The sequence below is a fragment of the Rhodamnia argentea genome, chromosome 7 (assembly GCF_020921035.1).
Source record: "Rhodamnia argentea isolate NSW1041297 chromosome 7, ASM2092103v1, whole genome shotgun sequence".
Classification (NCBI taxonomy): domain Eukaryota; kingdom Viridiplantae; phylum Streptophyta; class Magnoliopsida; order Myrtales; family Myrtaceae; genus Rhodamnia; species Rhodamnia argentea.
The window spans coordinates 3,538,318-3,549,856 of record NC_063156.1 but is presented as its reverse complement, the minus strand read 5'-3'; the positions used below and the strand labels follow the sequence as shown (position 1 = coordinate 3,549,856).

At 42.3% G+C, this 11,539-nt stretch overlaps 1 protein-coding gene across 1 annotated transcript; it reads left to right on the top strand.

The window, feature by feature from the left end:
• The first annotated feature begins 1,863 nt into the window (after nucleotides 1-1,863).
• LOC115756254 (pleiotropic drug resistance protein 3-like) lies at nucleotides 1,864-11,323 on the top strand. The gene is made up of 24 exons (XM_048281686.1): nucleotides 1,864-2,252; nucleotides 3,861-3,984; nucleotides 4,550-4,635; nucleotides 4,738-4,822; nucleotides 4,945-5,104; nucleotides 5,188-5,264; nucleotides 5,378-5,431; nucleotides 5,522-5,612; nucleotides 5,728-6,029; nucleotides 6,116-6,397; nucleotides 6,492-6,805; nucleotides 6,889-7,049; nucleotides 7,132-7,235; nucleotides 7,330-7,483; nucleotides 7,566-7,694; nucleotides 7,857-7,927; nucleotides 8,017-8,349; nucleotides 8,811-9,101; nucleotides 9,301-9,384; nucleotides 9,615-9,748; nucleotides 9,921-10,148; nucleotides 10,285-10,456; nucleotides 10,565-10,819; nucleotides 10,939-11,323. The coding sequence occupies exons 1-24, from the start codon at nucleotides 1,879-1,881 to the stop codon at nucleotides 11,203-11,205; spliced, it is 4,332 nt and encodes a 1,443-aa protein (XP_048137643.1). The 5' UTR covers nucleotides 1,864-1,878; the 3' UTR covers nucleotides 11,206-11,323.
• The last annotated feature ends 216 nt before the right edge of the window (nucleotides 11,324-11,539 follow it).

Here is an 11,539-nt window from a genome sequence, read left to right as displayed (position 1 = left end):
AATGCATTGAGTCGGGTTACCATCCGAAGCTCAAACTCGAAACATATCTTTAATAATATACTTGCTCTAATCTTATACAAGAGACTTGAGACAATTATGATTATAATTTGCGTGCCTTCCAACTTTTGATAGGCGTTGAACGACGGCTTCCCATTTCTTTTCCTCTTATTTCTTTCACTGTTGAAGAAATGTCCAGAAGGGACTACTAGTAAGACGGGGGCTTCTTGTATGATTTCTCTTTAAACTTTATCATAGAGGTTTTGTACCTGTATGAGCTGTTGGGATTTAAGGCCGTATTTATGGAATAATTCGCGGGTGGAAAATGTCGATATGATATCGATACCACCTTGTTAGATATGATTAGAATAATTCTCTAGAATATTTTCCTGTATTAGAGATAATCAAAGTATATGATCTTTTGTAGCTATCAAGATGGCACGCATATATGATTTATGATTCATGGATAATATACAGAAAACTTCACAATTCTCTCTTTCATTTTATTATTCTCGGTTCAACTAATATCTCGATGTTTGATGGTTTTAGCCCTCTAAGTTGGTTTCCCGATGCAATGGTCAATTTCAACCATCGCATTCGAGCTAACCTCACCTCCACCGTCACGCTTTAATAGTTACATGTCCTTTTTTATTGAGGAAAAAAATTACTCAATTTAGTAACGTGAGTTTGTAATCGAATAGGATGTCAAGGTGATCGAACGTCATCGATGGATTGAGCCCGATGCTCGGAGCCATGGGTTGGCGGACCAAGGAAGCAATGTTCCTCGGGAATTGGGATTAGTTTGAAAATTCGGCAATCATTTTAGAATTATGTAATAGGGTCCGATCAAAAAGGATTTGATTTAATGGATGAATTGGTCAGTCAACGAGAGCCATCTTCTTTCTAGTTTCTGTAACGCCAATTGTCCTTCGTGGTGCCGACGAGTTTTTTCTTACGTCGACGGTAAGGACTAGGAGAATCATCTTGGGAGCAAAAATTGACTCCGTATAAAACGGGTTCGGCCAATTTCTGATTTGCACGGAATTTGAATTTGTAAGGGACAAAATCCAACTAGTCCTTAGAAGGGAGCCGAGCATTGCAAAGTACCCCTTACACTTAGTTTTGTTTTGTCAAATGACCCCCCTACACTGGATGAATATGTATCCATTCGCCCCGTCGGCTGAACGCCGGTGAAAAAAGTGGCCGGCCATGGTGGTCGTACCTCCATGGTGTGCGCGGGCCTCTTCTAATTTTATGATGCGGAAGTACTTCGCAAAACCGGGCTTTTAAGCAAAAATCAAGTGCGAAGCCGAGCTTACTTCGGGGGGGCCAAACTTATTAATTGTCCGATGATTTTCTTTCCAATAATTGCCAACCAGTGGTCTCGTAAGAATTTGTTTCTCTTTCGGTTTGCAAGAGCATCATCTTTTATCTTTGCGTATTTCTTTTTTCCGTTCTTTGTTCTTTCTAGGCCGGTCTTATTGCACTGGAATCAGGGGTGCGCCGGGCACGAAAACCCTAATCGGGACATCGTGATCAGAATTAATGTCGAACTTTCGAGATATCAATTCGAAATCGTGTCGACAAACTAAGCTAACCCTTATGTAGTTATACAATCAAATTGCGGATTGCAGAATCTTGTGCGCAAAAAAATGGAAATTTGGCAACTCTAAGTTGACTTAGCACCGCGTGGCCACGAGGTTTGCCGGCCCCGGAAGAAGAATAACGCATTAATCATAGAGCATGCATTCGTTCAAAGATAATGGCTGAAATTGACCAATACCCTTCGCACGCATTAATTGAGCCGGCACGGCGCCCGCCTCGCATTATATAAGAAAAACTTCCCCTGCCTTTGCCCCAAAAAGATCAACCACAATCGCAATGGCCCAGTCGTCCACAGCGGTCGATGAGCCGGCCTCGTCCATGATGGAGCGGAGACGGAGCCGGAGCTTCTCTTCGTCGCTGCGCCACCGCGCCTCGAGCAGCTTCAGGAGCGTCGTCGAGTCGGAGGACCAGGCGCCTTCGGCATTTGGCGAGGATAGCCGGCGGGAGGACGATGAGATGGAGCTGCTCCGGGTGGCGATCGAGAGGCTGCCGACTTTCCGGCGGCTGAGGGCGGCAGTGCTCGGCCGCGAGGTGGTGGACGTGGCGAAGCTCAGGGACACGGAGAGGCGGGTGTTCGTGGACGGCCTGCTGAAGATGATCGAAGAGGACAATCTCCGGCTCCTCCAGAAGCTCCGTCAGCGAGTGCAGAGGTGAGCCAACCCAGGCCAACCCTTTTTTTTTTTTCTTCCCATTTTCGTGATTATTACGAATAAATCTATCCAAATGGGTTTCACGATCACCTAAAAAAAAAAAAAAAAAGAGATAAATGTATTAAAAATTCTAAAACCGAGTAGTAAAACTTTCAAAAAATGCAATCAAGTAGTAGAATTTGTCACGAAAGTGCAATCGATGCAATCAAGTAGTAGAATTTGTCACGAAAGTGCAATCGAGTCTTAAAACTTTCAAAAAGTACAATCAAATCCTAAAACTTATCACAAAAATGTAATAGAATTCTAAAATTCTCAAAAAGTGCAGTTCACGAAAGGACTCGATTGAATCAATTCTACAAATTTTGGGATTTGATTATGCCTTTTAAAAGTTTTTTAACTCAATTGCACTTTAGTGACAATGTTTAGAATTTGATTGTACTTCTTGATAGCCTTAGAACTCGATTGGATTTGCTGACAAGTTTAGAGAAGAAGATGTGATTAGGGTTATGCAAACATTTTCCCGGTATATATATATATATATATATATATATATATATATATATATATATATATATATATACAATGTTTAGAATTTGATTGTACTTCTTGATAGCCTTAGAACTCGATTGGATTTGCTGACAAGTTTAGAGAAGAAGATGTGATTAGGGTTATGCAAACATTTTCCCGGTATATATATATATATATATATATATTTTTTTTGGTCGAACGCTTCCCCGACACGGCTTACATCGATTTCAGAATATAAAAATAAGTTAAGAACCAAGTGAACATCAATGGTGAAGTCAACTCAATAACGTAACAGAATCTCACGAAGAAGACAATGGAGCAACTTGCAGAATTCCACGGGGAATACACTTGTCCTAAAAAGTGATTGTTAGGTTAGCCCATGATTCGCCTTCTCGTTAGCATCTCGCTCTCGTTGGGGGATGCGACGGTCTCTTTGTTGGGAGGTCGGGCGGCGCGGCATCCCACCCACGACACTATAAGGTAGACGTCCGCCTGCATTTGTCCGAAACGATCAAGAGCGATCGCGCGGGGCACGGTCGTCCACCATGAGTGACGACCCGGCCTCGTCGGTGATGATCGAGCCCTCCGAGACCCAGCGAGGACGGAGCCGGCGCTTCTCCTCATCGTCGCTGCACCGCCTTGCCTCGAGCAGCTTCAGGAGCCTCGCCGATTCGGAGAGCCAGGGGGCGTCCGCGTTCGCCGGGGATCCCCGGCGGGAGGACGAAGAGCTGGAGCCGCAGTGGGCGGCGATCGAGCGGCTGCCGACGTACCGGCGGCTGAGGGCTGCGGTGCTCGGCGGCGAGGTGGTGGACGTGGCGAAGCTCGGGGAGTTGGAGAGGCGGGTGTTCATGGACGGCCTGTTGAAGAAGATCGAAGAGGACAATCTCCGGCTTCTTCGGAAGCTACGCGCGCGAGTGCAGAGGCAGACGTTCTGTACTTTTACGCTTGTTCTATGATTTTACAGCACTAGTGAAAGGAAGACCCTTTATTATTATTATTATTTTTTTTTTTTGGGTTTCACGCATCTTCAATTATTTTAATAAGCCAGAGTGCAGCTAATATGATATTATAATTGTTCAGGGTGGGCCTTGAATTGCCGACGGTGGAAGTGAGGTATCAGAATCTGTGCACAGAAGCAGACAGCGATGCCGTTCATGGGGAACACATCCCAACTCTTTGGAACGCACTCAAATCCATTTTCTACGTGAGATTTTCTCCTCTGTTGTGAACAGTATGTTTGGCGCTTCTGTTGAATGTTATAATTGAAGTCAAAGAACAAATTATCAGTTGTGAACAGTACGTTTGGGTAACATAAGCCTACAAGTTTTGACACTTCTGTTGAAGGTCGGAGTTTCGAAGAACTACTTCATTTTTTTTGAGACGTCAGGACGGGACATCGAGATCAGCCGCGAGTTCCACATGGATCTTACTGTCAGGGAATTGGCAGTTTTAGGACATCCGTGTCTCGATGGGAAAACAGATTGAAAAGCATCTAGTTCCAAATGTTTCGCTTGTCGTGAATCGACGGGGCGCGACATCCGGGTTGCACTGTGCCTTCTTCGTATAGAAAACTGACTACCTATTTTTCTCAAGACAAGTCTTACGAGGAATTTGATTTTTGTTGTCCTTAATTGGTGTATTTTGATGTCAATATAATTAGCTCATGCAACTGCTTCTCTATTCCATCAAGCTGTTGTGGTCCATTCTGGTGAACTTGATAGGACATATAAGCACAGGAACCGTGATCCCTTTTGTTTCCTGTGAAGCAGGCTCCAACAAATAAGGTTGGCTGCAAGTCCCAGGGGAACAAGATACGAATTCTTGAGAACATTAGCGGCGTCCTTAAGCCTGCCAGGTTAGTTAAGCTTAGATTAGAGTATACACTGATTCAGATTGACAAGTTGATATACATGATGTGGTTACGCGGCGCAATCTTTACCTCTCGAAATTGTTGCAGTATGACATTATTGCTAGGTCCACCGGGATGCGGAAAGACCACCTTATTACAAGCATTAGCAGGCAAATCAGAGAAATCGCTCAAGGTATTACCTTTTTGCTATTCAATTTGTTAGAGATAACACCTACTATAGTTAAAACATACTCGACGCAAATGATGACGAGTAAATGTAAGATCAGCGGTATTGACAAATGATGTATGATCAAGGTCAAGGGAGAGATTTCCTACAATGGCTACAAGCTGAATGAGTTTGTTCCTCAGAAAACTTCGGCCTACATAAGCCAATATGATTTGCACATTTCCGAGATGACCGTGAGGGAGACGCTTGACTTCTCTGCGCGTTGTCAGGGCATCGGAGGAAGGGCAGGTACTGGCTTATTCTCCGACCTGGCAGTTATTGTTTATTCCGGTGATCATTTCTGATCCTATTTGTGTTGCCTTTGATTGAAGACATATTGAAAGAAGTTAGTAAAAGGGAGAAGCAAGCAGGAATTAATCCAGAGCCAAGCATAGACACATACATGAAGGTTAATGTTTGCACAAAGTTGGATTAATCTTTTTTCTGGTCTTTCAACTTTCCACTTGTAGTGGCAATTTTGCAAATGCTGGTTTTTCTGATGACTTTATGATGTATGAACAGGCAATATCAGTAGGAGGGCTGAAAAGAACACTCCAAACAGACTACATATTGAAGGTAATGTATACAGGAGAAAAGCAATGGCCAGCCAATTTTCTCTTTTTCAAACGCGATCTTTCACTTCTTTACCATTTTTCGCCTTCTCAGGTTCTTGGAATTGACATCTGCGCAGATACAATTGTAGGGGATGCGATGAACAGAGGAATTTCTGGTGGTCAAAAGAGAAGGTTAACGACTGGTTAGTTTCATGTGAACTTCGAGCAAATGATGACAAACTTTATAGACACAGCTTCTATGTCACATTGGAAGGTTTAGGCTTCATTACAGATCTTTCATGATGTCCTCTCTTCCAGGGGAAATGATAATTGGTCCGGCGAGAGTCTTATTTATGGACGAGATATCAACAGGCTTGGACAGCTCCACTACCTTTCAGATCGTTACATGCTTGCAGCAATTGGCACACATAACAGAGTCCACAATTTTGGTGTCGCTTCTTCAGCCAGCACCCGAGACCTTTGATCTCTTTGATGACATAATCCTAATGGCAGAGGGACATATAGCGTACCATGGACCTCGGACAGATGTTCTCAGCTTCTTTGAACACTGTGGTTTCAAGTGCCCAACGCGAAAAGGCATTGCTGACTTTCTCCAAGAAGTACGCACTCTCGCTTAATAAAGGGATGTTCGAACTGTGCAAGGTCGGTGCTGACATATTCTCTTTTTTTTGGGAATTCTTGGCAGGTAGTTTCCCAAAAAGACCAGGCACAATACTGGCATCGCGAAGACCAGACTTATACTTTCATATCTCCAAGCATGTTTGCAAGCATGTTTAAAGAGCTTCCCTCAGCAAAGAAACTAGACGAGGAACTTGCCAGGCCATTTGAGAAATCTGAGCTTCAGCGAAGTGCCTTATCTTCGGAAATTTACTCGTTAAAAAAGTGGGAGTTGTTCAAAGCGTGTCTTTCGAGAGAATGGCTCCTCATGAAGCGCAACTGGTTTGTCCATGTCTTCAAATCAACACAGGTATTGCCTATTGGTACTCAATATATGCAGTCATACCAGATGGTTAATGGGAAATGTATGCGAAATTCATCGAGTTGGTGGTTTCTCTTTGCAGATTGTGGTAGTTGCAGTTATAACAGTGACCGTCTTCTTGCGGACACGAATGAAAGTCGATTTGGTGCATGCGGATCTCTTCATGGGTTCCCTTTTTTTCTCTCTCATCCGACTCATGGTTATTGGCATCCAGGAGTTGGCAATGACTGCTTCTAGACTTAGAGTCTTTTACAAGCAACGCGATTTTTTCTTCTACCCTGCATGGGCTTATACCATTCCAGCGGCCGTTCTGAAAATCCCGTTCTCTTTACTTGATGCGTTTCTGTGGACAGCTATTACCTATTATGGAGTTGGTTATAGCCCCGAACCACAACGGTAATTCCGAACATTTGCTACATCAGAGAGATGATATGAATTTTTTTGCCATTCTCACTTTCAACTTATTGGATGACTGTCAGGTTCTTTTATCAATTCTTCCTGCTCTTCCTAGTGCATCAAGTATCAATATCAATGTTCCGGTTGATAGCTTCCGTGGTTCGAAATCCACCTGTTGCAGCAATTTGCGGTCTATTCTCTTTACTTGTCTTGTATTTATTCGGTGGCTTCGTCATCCCAAAACGTAAGTTTGTCAGTTTTACCGATTCTTGTGGTAGGGACTTTTGACAAAGTGACAGGAACTAAGAAACCTTGTCTCTCTGCAGCTTCTCTACCCGGCTGGTTGAAGTGGGGCTTCTGGTTCTCTCCATTGTCATATGCAGAAATAGGTGCTTCCCTTAATGAGTTTCTCGATCCGAGGTGGCAAAAGGTGACATCTTGAAGAACAAACCAGTCTCCCAAGAGTGGATTTAACATGACTGTGGTTGTGTTTAGTATTTGACAGGATTGATAATCCTTCGCAGGTTTCATCTCTCAATGGAACTCTGGGGCAACAAGTGCTGGAAAAGCATGGTCTAAATTATAGCGACTACTTTTACTGGATATCACTTGGGGCTTTGATTGGATTTTGGATGGTTTTCAACCTTGGGTTCACCTGTGCTCTAAGTTTTTCTAAAGGTAATTGAAAATGCAAGCTAAGAATATTCTCAGTGGTTGACATTTTTTCACTAATTAACTTGTATTTATCGGCTAATCACAGCTCCGAGTAGATCTCGAGCTGCTGTCTCTAGTAAGAAGCTCTCCCAGCTGGATAAAGACAGAGACATTAACCATCCTACTCTAGGAGAACAGGAGTCTAACAAAGACACCACAAAAACAAAAGTTAGAGGTAAGAAGATTCATAAGCACTTAGTCGACTATCAACTATTTCAAATCTGCAGAACTGCAAATGAACGGTTCATGTCATACATTCATGAGTACTGGTGAAAAGTTTAAATAAGTTTATATTGCCTTTGGTACCAGTGACAATTGCAATTTTGAAATTGGACAGGGATGGTTTTACCATTTGAGCCCACAACTCTGACATTCGAAAATGTTCGGTACTTCATCGAAACACCCAAGGTGAGGCGGTTCAGTTGCTGAACATAAGTATTGTTGTGCATATCATATCGACTAATGATTGGTATGACGGAACCTCCAATGTTTCCCAGAAACTTAAAGAGCAAGGTTTCCCAGAGAGAAGACTACAACTTCTTCGGGATATTACCGGAGCATTCAGACCCGGCGTCCTAACGGCCTTGATGGGCATTAGTGGAGCAGGGAAAACAACGTTGATGGATGTTCTTTCGGGAAGGAAAACTGGCGGTTTCATCGAAGGAGATATAAAAGTTGGTGGGTATCCTAAAGTTCAAGCCGCGTATGCCAGAATATCTTCCTACTGTGAGCAAACCGATATACATTCTCCACAACTTACAATTGAGGAATCGGTGGCATACTCAGCTTGGTTAAGGTTGCCAGCCGACATTGACAACAATACAAGAACCGTAAGATTTCTTCATCTGGATAGAATTTGACAATCATTTTGATACCCTAATCGTTGATATTTGAACCGGATGGGAACAAACAGATTGGGCAACAGAGCTTTCAATAAGTAGATAAAACTGGAATTTTTGTGTACATCACATTTCGATACACGAATTTCAATCTGTTTTTACTAATTGTTGGAAAAAACTTGTTGACAGTTGTCCGGATATGTGCCAATCAACGGCTTAATCTTTGTGCTCAAGTGGACTGATTTTAGAGTATCATCTGTATGGATCTATTATTAGCTGTTGTCTTAGGAAGCACGAAGAACTTGTATACACTAGATATTCTCATGCTGATCAAACCTGCAAGCAGAAGAAAAGCGAAATTTGGTCTGTCGCGTCTCTAATCGAGTGACGAGATTTTGCAGCTCTTAGTAGCTAAATCTGCACCGCAACTGAATTTTATGTTTGTCAATCAGGAATTTGTGGCTGCAGTACTTGAAATGATTGAGCTAGATGACATAAAAGGTGCTATAGTTGGTGTTCCTGGTGTAACCGGAATATCAACTGAGCAGCGTAAAAGATTGACTATAGCAGTGGAGCTTGTTTCTAACCCATCGATCATATTCATGGACGAACCTACTTCTGGTCTGGATGCCAGAGCAGCTGCCATTGTAATGCGAGTCGTGAAGAATATTGTTAGCACAGGGAGGACAATTGTGTGTACAATTCACCAACCAAGCATTGACATATTTGAGGCTTTTGACGAGGTAACTTGCTAATGCATTCATTCCTATAACAATCTATTTTACTTGCTATAGTTATACGCTAAGCCAGAAGAGTTTCGGTGTACATTGCATTTCACATGTCAATTCTCACAAGATGCACAACTCAAACGTATTTTGTTTAAGTGCATTAGTAACTGAGAATAACATGACTGAAGCATGTCGCATTTGGCAAACAATGCAGCTAATCCTGATGAAAAGAGGAGGTCAAATGATATTCTCTGGAGAGCTTGGCATGCATTCGAATAAGCTTATTAAATATTTTGAGGTAAGTGTTACACCTCAGGCGTGAGCTCTTCACTTTAAACTTCTTTTTCGTAATTAGCATGTCGTTGAGTATGAATTACTTCTGTTATAAGCTGCAACCACTGCTAAAATGACCAAAAAGAAGAAAAACCATACAAAATAGTTTTATTAGGTACTCTACAGTGGAGATGAAAAAACTTACACTGAATTTAGAAAGCTTGACTGATGAATCCTTACATTTCCCTTGTCCAGAGTATTCCTGGAGTGCCAAAAATCAAGGATAATTACAATCCTGCAACGTGGATGCTCGAGATCACTAGTCCATCGCTAGAATCTCAACTTGGTATAGACTACGGTGTCATTTATGAGGAGTCTGATCAGTGCAGGTAAACATACAGTAGACAAATGTTCAAAGCATTTGTTAAGCACACATTAAGTGCTCATTAAGCGCACAATCGGCAAAATTTGGTGCTTTTGTCTCTCATGTGATGCTAACTTGGAGTGCTTGCCATGGGAAAAGAAATGATGTCTGCTGATGCATTTTGTTGATCTCTGTAGGATGAACCATGAATTAGTTAGAGAGCTAAGTTTGCCGGACGCTTGCACAAAAGAAATTTGTTTCTCTGCCCGCTTCCCGCAAAATAGGTGGGAGCAGTTCAAAACATGCTTGTGGAAACAGCATTTAACCTACTGGAGAAGCCCTAAATACAACCTGATGCGCCTGCTTTTCATTGCGGCGTCTTCCATGTTGTGTGCCGCTCTCCTTTGGAAGAAAGGAAAGGACATGTAAGTTGTTGTTGTTGTTCGTAAACCTAGTAAGTCTGGCAAAAATATTTTGTAGCTTGTCAAATACCAGGATAGGAGCTTGTAAAACTCGCCATCTAAATGCTAAAGCATGATTGTTTTTTTTTTTTTTTTGCAGAAATGACGAGCAGGATCTTCTCAACATACTTGGATCGATGTTTATCTTTGTGCAATTCACTGGGATAGGCAACTGCAGTTCGGTTCTGCCATTTGTTGCCACAGAACGCATCGTTGTCTACAGGGAAAGATTTGCTGGAATGTACTCGTCGTGGTCCTATTCATTTGCTCAGGTCACTGCTTTGTTCTCATTTGCTATGTATTCTTTTGACTAATTGCCGATATCTTTCTCGTTCTTCCGAATCTTAACGAAGATATTATGCCCCTCAAGTATGTTGCAGGTGGTTATCGAAATTCCGTACATATTCCTACAAGCAGTACTGTTTGTGCTGATCACATTCCCTGCCATAGGTTTCTACGTCTCATTCTATAAAGTATTCTGGTACTTGTACTCCATGTTTTGTACACTGCTCTATTTCAACTACTTTGGAATGATGCTGGTTTCACTGACACCGACGTACCAAGTGGCTGCGTTGTTCGCGAGTTTTTTCTACACCATCTTCGGTCTATTCTCAGGGTTCCTCATTCCTGGACCCGTAAGTCTCTTATTCAACCCATCATCAAACGACGGAAGTATATCTGTCGGGCTAAATCATCAGCAATAGTTATCATTCAACACATCTAACTGCTCGTCTTTTTCCACCCCTTTTGGCAGGAAATTCCAGCGTGGTGGCGTTGGTTTTACTGGATATGCCCGAACGCGTGGTCCTTGAGAGGTCTGCTTAGTTCGCAATACGGAGACATCCATAAGGAGATCACGGCTTATGGACAACAAACGACGATCAGCGCCTTCCTGGAAAGTTATTTCGGATATCACTACGATCAACTCTATATCGTAGCCATCGTGCTTTTGGCCTTCCCGCTAATTTTCACGTCTATATTCGCTTGTGCCATTGCCAAAGTGAACTTCCAAAACAGATGAAAAGGAGCGTAGAGACAGGTTCATCGTATACTTCCACTTAGAAAGATAAAGTAGTTTCCGGTAATATCGCGCCCTCGATTCACGGGCCGTGTGATGTTGTACATCATCATTTCCGTTAAATGAGTAATTTGAAAATTTTGAAAGGCGGTTCTAATTGAAATTACCTTGAAAGGAGTGTTTTCAACCTCTTTTGGCCACAAAGTTTCTTATTCAATTTTGAAGACCTAGTTAAAAAGGCAAATTATCCATTTCTTTTGCTGGACATTGTTTTCGTTTTGCATGAGTTTTGGTAGTGAGAAGTGAATTATTGTGGTTGAATTATCTGATTTCCTGG